General features: G+C 34.9%; 1 protein-coding gene and 1 long non-coding RNA gene across 4 annotated transcripts in view; both read right to left on the bottom strand.

Moving 5' to 3' along the window:
* fras1 (Fraser extracellular matrix complex subunit 1) overlaps positions 1-13,589 on the bottom strand; it is a 270,024-nt gene that overhangs the window by 244,527 nt on the left and 11,908 nt on the right. For 2 of the 3 annotated variants that reach the window (XM_008417773.3, XM_081610905.1), the window contains exon 1: positions 1,454-1,986. The exons of the other annotated variant lie outside the window; for it this stretch is intronic. In XM_008417773.3, the coding sequence (XP_008415995.2) occupies positions 1,454-1,588 (135 nt within the window). In that variant the 5' untranslated portion in view covers positions 1,589-1,986. Of the gene's footprint in view, positions 1-1,453; positions 1,987-13,589 lie in introns of those variants that run through there. 3 annotated transcript variants of the gene reach the window in all.
* LOC145552866 (uncharacterized) lies at positions 10,740-12,763 on the bottom strand. The gene is made up of 3 exons (XR_014088985.1): positions 11,511-12,763; positions 11,312-11,425; positions 10,740-11,032 (listed from the first exon to the last, which is right to left on the bottom strand). It is a non-coding gene; the product is annotated as an uncharacterized LOC145552866 (long non-coding RNA).

Below are 13,589 nucleotides of genomic sequence, written 5' to 3'. Positions count from 1 at the left end.
TCAGAGGATTACAGGCTCCAAGCTGTCTGAATATTACAGGCCACTGGCTTCAAAATAACACGCTTAAAAACACAAACTCAAGAAAAAGGTGTCCTGACAAGGGTTTTTGTGGCATTAAAGTGACCTTTGTGTGGTACTGGGAGGCTAAAGCACACCTGGGAAATTAAAATGAAAGGTTTTCCCTCACTGGTAGCTCATTTCTGCTCCAAATTTACAGCAGCAGAGCAAAATAAGGCGAGTAGAAAATCCCAGAGTTAAATTTACAGACAGCGAATTAAAGGTTAGGTATGATTCCACAGAAAATATGAATTAAGAACATGTTTATGTGCAAACTGTGCGTAAAGAGATGAAGCTGTAGACGTAAAAGTCATAAAATTAACGCAGAAATTATTGCGATAAACGATAATATTGTTATTTTAAGATCATTTTCAAGTGATATTGATAACGGCATAATAATGCATTTTCCACCTCTCAAAGACCAATAAACTTAAATTTTCTTAAAAAATTATTGATAAAACTGGAATATATTATAAAATATCCATAAAAAAATCAACAAAACGGAAATTTAAAAAAACCTACACAACCGAAACTATGAATAAAATAGATTCTTAAGTCCCTGTAAACAACATAATAATCAGAATGGAAATCATCAGGCTCATTTTTAAATTTATCATGTGATTAATTGATTATTGCAACAGGTTTACGAAGGCGAAGTGCAGCTTTGCAGTCGCTTTATCTACACTGATGAAGATTCACTCACATCAGCATGCTGAATGCTTAAAAAGGCCGATATGAAGATATGTCCTCATTTTCAAATATTTATTTCTCCAAATGGGGACACACTGCGTGAACTTTCACCTCAAAATCGTCAGGGGATCGACTCACGGTTCCACCAGGTGTGTTTTTAATGAGAATAAAACTACAACATGATATAAAAGCTCAAAAAATGGATTTCACTTAATACATAATCAATCAAAACCCGTTTGAAAGGCTGAAAACTTTCAGAATGGTTTAATATGTAAACAAAGTGAGGGAAATCCTTCACATTATGTCAATTAATAATTACAAGAAATGTAAAATGTTTCACTTTGGTTGCGTATAAGTAACTAAAATCTCCTGTTAATGGTTAAACTAACGGGCAAAGATTCCTGCACAGCAAAAATAAAGCACTGGTTGGAAATGAAATCTTGTCTACTATGACCTTCTGCACTCAGTATTTTTTTCAACCGCATGAGAATTTAGTGACAGATTTAGCACAATATCAGTAGAAAGTCTTATTCACCACAAGGTCACAAAGAATCAGCAAAACGACAAAAAGAAACACTAAACCATGCAGGATTCCTCACCAACTGCAATCTTTGGATGTTTTTCTGCCTCTACAGGTCAGGCAGGGCGCCAAGGTTTGCACAGTGTTGGAGGGATTTATAAAAAAAAAAAAAAAAGTAGAAACTACCTGTGTGGTCGACCGGTTTGGGAACAGCTTTTGTTTTCTGCTGAGGTGAGCAGCGTCAGGAAGGGGAAATGAAGTCACTCCTGAAGCCCGGCCCTCCGCTCGTCTCCAGTTTTCTCCCCCCAAGCAAACATCCATCTCTGCCTGTCATCACTGGTTTTTTCTTAGAGCCCACAATCCCACAGGGCTCCTTTTAGAAAGAGGTTAATAGTGCAGGGTAATAGGCTGAGACTCAACAGGTAATCATACTGTATTCATGAAGTTCTCCTCGACAGACCGAGGGATAATTATAGCACTTAGCTTCTAATCCCAGGGAATTTTTTCCAGATACTCCATCGGTCCTGGAATCTAAGGATTGTTCCACTAAGTCTGCATCAACCAGCAATTATCTCTGTAGTCAGAGGTGGGCAGAGGAGACAAAAACTGTACTCAAATAAAAGTACAACTACTGCAGTATATTTTCACTCAAGTAAAAGTAAAAAGTAGCCATCCAAGAAATTGGTAAAAAGTCGACTCAAGTACTAACCGATCAAATTATCAGTCATTTAATATTTAAAAATTACATCATCCGATGAACCAAAATGTAAAGTTGAGTGGAAATGTTGGTATTTTAAGGACAAAAAAAAATAATGATTTAAATAAGTAACAAAAATTAACAAAATCAGGCAAAAATTATTTTTTTCCAAAACAGTTTCTTTCAATAAAAAAAACCTTAAGAAAAAGGTGTGTGTCCATGTCTGGTGATTTTTTGGTTAAAATATGTTTGTTTTTCATTTAGTGGCCAGAAAATCCACAAATTTTACTCAAGAGTCGAAATAATTTGTAATAACATTACGTAAGTAAAAAAAAAAAAAAAGTACAGTGCAGAAAAATACTCTCAAAAGTAAATTTGTTCAAAAAGATGGTGATGGAAATCTAATTGAGTACGTGTGTCCTGTTACTACCCAACTCTGCCAAAGCTGTTTTGAAGCCAAGGAAACTGTTTTTTTTAAGTCATTTTTTAAATTATCTGATATAATTTATTACAATCTGAGTGAATCGTGGCAACAAAAGTCAACATGTTCCCCTCCTCGACTGCGGGGGCGCTGCAGCAAGAACCAGTAAAGGAAACAATGATACACTGTAAAAAAACTAACGGCAATAAATTTGTTCATTAGTCAGAGAAAATAATGTGGATGTTAATATTTCAGTTATATTTTCACCATGTTATTCCTAGCTCTATGAATATTTAGCTTTTAAATTAAATAGTTAGGAAGCTAAATATTCATGTATCTAAATATTTAGTCCAAAACTAAATATTTACTTGAGAACAAAATATTTTGTCTTCAAACCAAATATTTAGCTTTTTAACTAAAAGATTAGCCAAGTAAACTATTTAGTTGAAATAAATATTTAATTTGGAGCTAAATGTTTAGTTTGAAAATATTTACCTCCAAATTAAATACTTATCTGAATACTAAATATTTAGTTTCCAAACTAAGAATTTAGCTTTCTGACTAAATATTTAGTTAGCAAGATGAACACTTAGTTTGCTAACAAAGAATGCACTGTTTAACTTCCTTCTTCATGAAATGTATGTTTAGAGAATTATCCATTCTCCGTTAGGTTCTTGATGTTTGAGGCTGAAGAGTCGGTGAGTTGAATTCATGAAATCCATTTATTCAAACCAAAATACAGCTGGTCCATTGTTCATGCTATCCTTATGGGCCAGCAGAGCAAAATGGCGTCATATAACAGTTTGCAATCTTCTTATAGGTTGTTGTCAAAGTGAAAATCACTGACTCACATTTTACCTTCAGGGTTTTTTGTTTGTTTGTTTGTTTGTTTGCTTTTTTTTACAGAAGCTGAATCTGTCTTTGTTTCTCTGCATCACTGGAACATTTGTAATTTCTTTAAACCTTTTCCAACAGGAATCACTCCAGAGTCAAAACCAAAACTTTTGAAATTTTGCCGCAGAACCCCAGGCAACTGTAAGGCTCATGCTTGACAACAAACCAAAGTTTTGCACTAATTAGGTCCCATTTGTGCATTAAAGTGAAACTTATATTGACTTTTGCTGATTCTTCTTCCAGCCGTCTTTCTGCAGCAGAGGAGCCGAGAGGCTGATTAGAGCATCTTGTCCTTCAGACGACACATGATGTGAAATGATTCCTTCTCCCTCATGGAGATTCAAGACAAATATTTCAGAGAGTGACTTTTTTCCCCCATCTTAAAACGATTCCCATCACTGCTGCTTTCATGAAACTGGAGACAATCAGGAAAGTTTTTACCTCATCCAGGGGACAAAATGTCATTTTAGAGTATTATTGGTAAATCTTGGAATAAAGCAATACATCTGTGATATTAAATATTGTGTAAATCATTTTTATCTACTATGAGACTCTGTCTAAATATTAAATTAGCATGAATGATGCAAATTCATAACACCTGGAATATATTAAAAACTAAACAATTGTGATATAAATACAAACCAAATGATATTGTGATGATAACTTTTAGATGAATCCTATAAAACTGTTTTAAATATTTTTCAAACTTTTTCCCACGGGCACTACAACTGTCAAGTTTTATCTCTGTGGTGCCATCATATTAAAATGAAAGCTTAAAGTCTGGTTCATACTGTATAAGATGATTGTTTTGTGTTGTTGCCATTTTTTATTTTTTTATTTTTTGGTAGGTGAAAATCTTTTGCTTTCATTTGTTTGAAATGTATCACCATCAACTGTCTGGTGAAATAAATAAAGTCCTTGAACAAGGAACTATTATGCAAAATTAACATTTCATACATTTTGGTATTTCCATTTGGGTCTCAATCACTTCTAAAATAGCTAAAGTGCTTAAAAAAACTACTTCCAACTGATTTTTGGCAATAAATCAATGTTTTTTGGTGTCTGGAAAATCAGGTGTTTCGACAACATCCCAACGGTTAAGCCAGATTTATCTTTACCTAGCAACCCGAGCTGAGCTCTAGTGCATTCAGTCATCTGGTTTTACCGCTGTATACTAGAAAAGAGAAGTGTTTTGTTGTTGACTTTCCATCCAGAAACTACTTGCAGTGTTCTTGTTGGTTGTGCAGGAGGCTCCACTTTTGCTTTTCAAACATGCAAGATTGGATAATTGCACATCTGTCTGCATCCATTTTTATGCGGAAGTGTAAACTTTAAATTGGGGAGTGTGGACAGTAGTAAGTTACTTGTTTTTAAAGTGACAGGAGGCTCTAAAACAACTCAAAATAGGCAGAACTGAGCAGAATAAAATCTCAGAATGATTTGTGTAAAAGATGCAATGATCATGTTTTGCATAGATCATAAACCTAACCTGTTCAAGGATGAAGTCGTGGGCAAGGGCTGCACAGAATAATCCCAAGGGCTGAAAATGGCCCAAGCACCACATTTTGGACATCCCTTATTTACTGTATGGGTCACAAATGCAATATGCCGATGATTTTGTGCTTTTATTTTTGCAGAGTAATAAAGAAAATGCTTATCATTATTTTTATTATTATTAATATAATGGCTCCCTGCTTTAGTTTTTTTGACTTTGTTTTTTATCCACTTTTTCTGGGAGACGTCCTTCAGATGACACCTGATGAGACTGCAGACGCCCTGCAGAGTGGCTGTGCATTTATAATAAATGGCTGACACTGAAGCACAAATCAATCCAGATTACCAACATATACTTAAAATAACACCGAGCATAGAGCTCTCATTCATCACCTCTATCGGTATTCCTTCAGCCTTTTCTTACGGAGAACAAAAGCATTCCTCTCCAGCAGCTGAAGTCCCTGAAGATGTTCTCATTCCTTGGATTTCATTCAGAACAGGAAAAAAAAACAAAACAAAAAAAGGAGGGAGACCCAGAGAGTTAAAGGCATTGCCTCCCTGGTTAAATGTTCTGCAATGCGGGACGTGTGTGAACACGGCCGGCGGAGCCGAAGGGGACTAAAAGCCAGGCTCAGCTCAGTTTTACCCCCGTCAAAAAAAACAAAACACTTGTAACTCCAAGAGCCTGCAGGCACAGACAAATGGGATGCTGACTGTAACGATACACTGTAAAAAACTAACGGCAATAAATCTGTTCATTAGTCAGAGAAAATAATGTGGGTGTTAATATTTCAGTTATATTTTCACCATGTTATTCCTAGCTCTATGAATATTTAGCTTTTAAATTAAATAGATAGGAAGCTAAAAATTTTGTTTGTAAACTAAATAGTTAGGAAGCTAAATATTCATTGTATCTAAATATCTAGTCCAAAACTAAATATTTAGTCTTCAAACCAAATATTTAGCTTTTTAACTAAAAGATTAGCCAGATAAACTATTTAGTTGAAATAAATATTTAATTTGGAGCTAAATGTTTAGTTTGAAAATATTTACCTCCAAATTAAATATTTATCTGAATACTGAATATTTTGTTTCCAAACTAAAAATGTAGCTTTCTGACCAAATATTTAGTTAGCAAGATGAACACTTAGTTTGCTAATTAAATATTTAGGTTGTTAACTAAATATTTAGTTATTTTAGCAACTAAATATTTAGCTCCAAATTAAATATTTATAAGGGAATTAAATATCTAGTTTGGAAAATCAATATTCTACTCCAAATTTAGTTCCAAATTAAATATTTTAATAAATATTTAGTATTTAGTTTGCCAAACTAAATATTTACCTCTAAGTACTTAGCTATAGCGAGCTAAATAACTCTATAGATGCATTTTTGTGGACATTTACGCAGCCACCATGCAAGGTGTCTGTAGTCACAAACTAAATAGCTAAAACTAGCTATTTAGTAAACTAAATATTTAGCAAAAAAGCTAAACATTTAGATAAAATATTTAACTGGGAGATAAATATTTATTTTGCAAACTAGATATTTAGCTTTCTAACTAATCATTTAGGGTTCAAACTAAATTAAGTATTTAGTTTGAAACTCTGACATTAATTGAATAACATGCTGTCTTTGAAAAATGAACACCCATTTTTTAAGATAGGCTAAATGAAAGAAATTACTGCCGTTAATTTTTTACTGTGTAATTTCGCAAACAACACTCCATACAGACAGACTGGGAACTGGAGGGCTAAAGCTAACTGGTGTTTACAGATAAGAGGCAAACTGGTCTGAATGGCTGAGCTGGGAATTAAGCAGTCAGAGTGAGCTGAGAGACAAAAGGCCGTGACCTCCCTGACCTTCAGCGGTGACGCCGGGGCAGAAACAAGGGGGGGGAGGGTGAGAAACGGGAACAGCTTGATTGTTTGTTTGCCCATTAATTGAGCAGCTGGATATTTGCCAAAGGTTGTCCCAGTACTTCAACTGGTTCTGCAGAGAGCGGGTCAGGAAGAAGAGGCTTAGTTCCAGTCCAGAGAGCAGCTGAGGCGTGGGATGATATCAGGGAGAGGCGCTCACATTAAAGGGCCCTTATGAGGGGCCCTTAAACACTCAATGAAGTACTTTCATTGCTTCTAATAAAACTGCAGATATTATTAAAGGATTTCCTTTTAAATTACTTGTACCTGTTCTGGGTTATTGCTCATCTATAAAAAATCTGTCCTACTTAAAACATTTCCTCCTCCTCATTCAGACAATGCTGGCACACCAATACACTGCAAAAACACAAAATCTTACCAAGGTTTTTTTTTGTCAAGAGTGTAGTGTAAATACATAAGTACACTTTAAATAAGACAAGAAATCAGTACGATGGTGTATCAGGGCCTTTAGGAAGGAAAAAAGTCAGTCAAAAAAAAATCAATTTCAAAAGCTTTTGAAATTAATCTGAGATTTTCTAGAAAACGATTAGACATGTCCGAGTTTCAAAAGTAAAACACTTTCACATTTCTAAACTCAGAAATGTTCCAAAAATCTTTGGATGTTTTCTTACCAAAAGAATTTGAGAGGAAAAAAAACTTGGAAAAATTATTTTTCAAAAATTGAGAAATCCCAAATTTTGAAACTCAAATGTCCAAGTGTTTTTCTAGAATTTTTTTAAGATTAATCTAAAAATTTCAGTTTTTCAACCTCTGAAATTTCCAAATGTTTTTCTATAAAATTAGATTAATCTCAAAATTTTAGTTTGCTTTTTTTTTCTTTTTTCTTTTTTTTTTAGCAAAATTTCAGCTTTTCAAACTCAGATATGTCCAAGTTTGTTTCTAGAAAGTTTCTGAGAATAATCTAAATATCTGAGTATTTTGTTGGAAATTTACTCTTTTATGGGCTATAATACGCCACTGTAACTATTTTTTGCTAAAAAGTTCTTTGTAAATTTTGATTTCAAGTGTATTAAGATATACAACCAAGACAAAAATATTTGGTAATATTTTGTTTTTGCAGTGTGAAATTAATCTGAACAATTATGAGATTTTTTACTTTTGGGAGCTCAGAAACGTCTTTGCTCCATCCATCCATCCATTTTCTTGCACCCTTGTCCCTTGGTGGGGTCGGGAGGGTTGCTGGTGCCTCTCCAGCTAACGGTCCGGGCGAGAGGCGGGGTCACCCTGGACAGGTCGCCAGTCTGTCGCAGGGCAACACAGACACACAGGACAAACAACCATGCACACACACATAGGGGCAATTTAGACAGACCAATTAACCTGACAGTCATGTTTTTGGACCGTGGGAGGAAACCGGAGTACCTGGAGAAAACCCACCATGCACAGGGAGAACATGCAAACTCCATGCAGAAACACCGGGGCCGGGAATCGAACCCAGAACCTTCTTGCTGCAAGGCAACAGCTCTACCAACTGCACCACTGTGCAGCCCAGAAATGTCTTTGCTTTTCAATAAAATGTATTAAATTAACCTAAAACGTTTTTACGGCTGCAGACGGCATGACGGAGTAGCGATGTAGTGCTGATGTATTTGAGGAAGTTGACGTTACTCCTAGAGCAACATTTACAGAAATCTAAAAATATTAAGAGTTTTGATATTCTATAACTAAACGAATCAAAGACGCTCTGTTAAAGCAAACAAATGTGAAACTGCTGCTTAAGCTAAGAAAGCTCTAGGAACCAAAACACAGTTAGTTTTAAAAGCATCTTGAAAAAGAGCAGCAAGTTTAAGCACTTCACAGCCTTAAGATACTTAATAATTCAGATGTGGGAGGAAAAAAAACCATGAATGGAAAGTCCTCAAATTATCTACTTCTGTGAGCGGGATGACGGCGCCTGTGAAAATCCTCTTTTCTCCTGACACCAGGATAACTCATAGATGGGAGCTTCCCACTTCAGAGAGGAAAACACTGTCAGAGACAAACAGGTGGGGGAGGGGCGAGAACTCTGTAACTTCATAACCTGAACCAGGACAACAGGGAAACACACTTTGCTGTTTCAATTTAAAGATCAAGTTGCATAAAATATTTTTTTTTAAAAAAAGGTCTCAAGATAAAGTTACATCTAGGGCTGCAAATAATGATTATTTTAATAATCAATTAATCTGCCGATTAATCAATTAATCAGATAAAAATATGGCATATTATGCAGATTTATTTAAATACGTTTTTTTTTTTTATTCGATTAATCGTCAGAATAATTGATAACTAAAACAATCATTAGTTGCAGCCCTAAAATAATACAATGGATCTTACCGAGCAACGGATCATTTAGCTTCGCTGCTCAGGTAAAAGTCTCTTTAATTTTGCAGCAGAGAAGCATAACGAGCCCGAGAGAGCGTGGAGCTCTTAGGTGATCTGTCAGGAAAATAGTTTTGCTGTCATCATCAGGAAAACAATCTCAGCGCCGTGTTACTGCCGCTGCTTCCACTCACGCCTCACCACTGGAGTTTGATGAGATCCGGAGAAAGGAAAAACTAAATCTAAGAGCAAATTAAACGACGTCGAGTTCCTTTAAGAAAGTTAATCACTCTGTTCTGAAGCGTAATTTGCTCCGTTTTCATTTCCCCCTCCAGACCATCAGATATGTTAAGGCCGCAGGAGTGAAGGACGGGCTAAAAATACAAAAAATAAAGTGAAATGAAGGAGGAACTGGGGACACGATTTGAAGGATGACAAGAAAGTTGGGGAAGTGAGAAACTGACAGCAGGGACCCGGCTTTACTTAAGACACATGAGACAGAAAGTCGGAGTCAGCGGTTCCTCCTTCCAGCCTGTTAACACGTCCTGGACAGGTACGGGTCACCTGGCATCCGCAGGGGAGGCCTGCAAACCAAACCTGATGGATGTTGCGATATTTTCAGATCTGTGACAAAGTCCCTCTGATATTTTTAGTCACAACTGCCCAAACTTTGACTCCGTTTACTCGAAATTGGCTGCATGGAGAACGTTGGATTTTCCCTTTGCAGAGTTTTATGGCTGATTTCTTTTTTAAAGTGGTCTATTATGCTTCCTTGAACATGTTAGAATATGTCTATTGGCGATTCAAAACATGTCCATTACATGTTTTGCACAAAATAATTCTTAAATAATGAGATCTTAGTCTGGTCAGTTCTGCCTATTGGACTGTTTTAGGGCCTCTTATAATAGTAAAATGTGGATCGTGACATATTCAGATTATTTGATGATGATGACAACATATTTTATCTGGTTAATTAGATTTTTTTTAATTTGTGACCATTAGTTAACACTTAAGAGCTTTAATTATTATTTTTATCTGACTAATGCATAGATTTGTACAGAAATAACTCCCAGAAAGATGTGCACGACTGAAATTACACGTAAAATATTTGAAGTGGTTTTGGTAGTGAAAACATTTAATCCTTCCTTTTCCCATTTGTTAACGACTAAAAACATTGGTGGCTAAATTTTGATTTTTTAACATTTGAAAACATTTCCAAACTTTTTTGTTTTATCTGAATAATATATAGATTTAAAAACTAGACTAAGCGTTTTTTTTTTAAAAAGCCAATTAATGTATAATAAAAAAAAAAAATTATACTTAAAAACCTTTTTAAATCTGATTTATATGCAAAAAGGGTTGCTTGATTATGAAATAAACATAATTATGATTACTACTGATCAATGCCAACATCCAACTGATTTTAAATGATTAAATGTCATGGAAAAATGCATCTATTGCAAAACAACAAAGATTGTTTTGATGATTTTTTTCCTGATATATTCTTATTTAATCTTGCCATGAAAAATATGACCAACTATTTACTTAAGTGTAGGCCATTACAATATAATTTACTTCAATAATTTGTGAAAAAACACCAAACTTGTTACCAAATAAGTCACAAAATAAATTATAAAACACCAACAAGCTGAAAAAAACAAAATAAATGACTTCTAAATAATATAATAATATAATATAATATAATAAGTTATTTTGACTACAAATTTGCTCAGAGTTTATTTTAGTTTGACAGTTCCGTTTTGGCTAAATCTCCTGCATAGATTTGTCACTTTCTGAATGTTTCCTCATAGATTAAGTTCATGTTTAGGTTTCCGGTGTTTGCACAGATTGGTTGACTTACAGAAAGGTGCAGAAACCTCTACTTAGCAAATCCTGCACACCCGTGTTTCTGATCCATGTTTATGTCCAAGTATTCAACATTTTCCTGACTTTAACCTGTTTGTTTACTGAATGCAGCAGCAGCTGCTGGTGTAGCCTGGAGGTGCTTGTCATTTTGCCCCCTTAGGAGATATAACAACAAAATTATACTTGGAAAGCAGAACTTGACAAAATATCACTATAAAAGTAACTAGATTTTTAGTATCACATCAATTTAAGCTACAAATAAAAAATTTTCACCTGAATTTCCTCACTGGGGGACAATAAAGAATATTTCTATGCTACTCTAATCTAAAACTAACTTTAATTCAAGTCCCTTTATTTGTCCACAAGGGTAATTTAAAGCATGAAGAGTAATAACTGACTCCCTGAAAGAGGAGTGAAACACAGGGAGTGTTTACCTGTTGTTCTGCATCAGTGGTCCTCTAAATTTCACCTCTCGGCGCATGTTAATGCAGTTCAGACTTCACACCAGTTAACGCTCACTTATGAACACGAACCCGCCATCTGTTAAACTAACCGGAAATAATAAGCGTTCAGCTTCCAGGGTTCCGTTCAAGACTTCAAATCCAGCTAAAAAAGTACACAAAGAGAGCTCACTTCGTCCTGTTCTCACGTCGTTAGACATATTGCTTGTTGTTTGTAGACGGTTTGTTTACATCCGGAAATTTTGCACATGCGCACAACTCCGCCTGGAGGACAAAGACGTTTATTTTGTTTTACTTGCTATCGATAGCCGCGCTGCCGCTGTACAACAATCCCGTTAATAAAATGAAACCTGGAGATGTAGGTATTATTAATTTAGCGCAGCGCACCACAAGAAAGGTGAAAAATAACACAGAAAAACCGTCGAATAACAATTCAGAACCACTTTTAGTCTTATTTTTTCCCGCCCTCTCTAAGCTACATGCATACCCGTTGCCGTAGCAACTCAAATATTTCAGAACGCAAACATCAAAACATTCAGTCCGTTACAGTTTAATGTTTTCAAGCTTGATGTTTATTTTAAGATTACTAATAAGTGATCGTATGAACATAAAGGTGGTTAAACATCTTATCTACTGATGGTCTGCGTATGAGTCGTCTTTTTCTTCTTAAAAAACTTTAGCACATCTAGGTGCTAAAGTTGTCAACGTAAAGCTAGCATAGCTGTCCAACTTTTTCCTTATCTTGTTATCCTAGTTGTCATAGTGTTGACAATTAGTAACAAAGCACTGCTTTGCCTTTTTTTCTTTTATATATCACATGCTAAGATTTATCAGTTTAACAACTTGACAGCTAAAACTGCTGGTAGTCATTGTCGCCTAGCAGTTTTTTAATTTTGCAAAGTGTATATTGATTATTTCCAGCATGTCTGTGTGTAGGTCAGCACATAGAGTGGACCTGGTCAACATTTTAGGCTCCAGGAGCTGCTATAATGATATGAAATGTTTTCAACAGAACAAAATTTGATTGAGTGAAGAAGAAGAAGGCCCACCATGGTACAATGAGGAGATAAAGGAGACACAAGCAGCTGTATTTATGATGTAAAGGGAACCAAATGACTGCAGTGATCAATAGCTGCACTCTGAAAATCATGCTGTTCATCTACAATTACTAAAGCCATTTCATATTATTCAGCCACCGACTCCACATGACATGTAGTCATCATTATGAAGATGGATTTGGTTTAAATGTAGTCCGAAAAAACACCTTCAAACAGTAAGTGTAAAGAATGAATCTAAAATGAAAGTTTAGAAAGCATAAAGCTGTTATGACTCACCTTGTGAAAACACATGCTGAGCATTAAAACTGATGACAATAATCAACAGCAATTTATAGAGTCTCAGAAAGTTAGAGACTCAGTCTGAATAATGACTTGCTTAAAATTAAATCTAATAAATTACAAATTGATCTAAGAAGTTTTCACAGACTGTAAGCCAAAATACTGTACTGGAATGGTTTCTGTTCAACCTGCTGAAAGGAAAGTATTAATCGGATTAATCATGATTAATCAATTATTGAAAAAAATCATCAACTAATGTAGTAAAATATTAATCATTAACTGGAGTATGCAGCCTCAACAAATGCATAAAAATATTCAGATAAGCAGGAAAGCCAAAACTGAATTTCATTTAAGATATGAAAAAACTTTGTTCAAGTTGCACAGTTTTAATTAAATTTGAATTTAATAAAGGAAGGCAATGTTACTGTATGCTAGGCAATACAATGTTTATTTTCTTATAAAAAAGTATTGAGGTATATACTTGTTTTCATCTGTTGTATAAAACAGCTGAACTGGTTAAATGATACATTTTGAAATGCTAAAAATGCCACCTGAGGATTTCTGGGTAAAATATATTTACAGGCAAAGTTTATTTTTGATCCGAAATTCAAGTATATGTATTATTTGCATAGTTTTTGCCTAATTACTGCTCTGACTGTGTTTTTTCAGCGCATTGCCTTTTTTGAATTAGTAATATTCTGATAACGATTAATTGGTTACAAAATTAGCCAACAATAGCTTGAATAATTTGATTAATCATTTTAGTTATATTCCTCATAACCAAACAATTGAGAGGTCCAGGCGTCTTCATGCATTTTTCTGGTGCAAACATAATTATTTCAGTTTTGTCTGCATGTAACTCAAGATTGCCTCTCTTCTCAGCTGCTATCACCAAACAAACATTAAAACAAGTA

The sequence above is a fragment of the Poecilia reticulata genome, chromosome 9, assembly GCF_904066995.2.
Source record: "Poecilia reticulata chromosome 9, P_reticulata-male-v2, whole genome shotgun sequence".
Classification (NCBI taxonomy): domain Eukaryota; kingdom Metazoa; phylum Chordata; class Actinopteri; order Cyprinodontiformes; family Poeciliidae; genus Poecilia; species Poecilia reticulata.
This window is presented reverse-complemented; position numbering and strand designations above follow the sequence as displayed.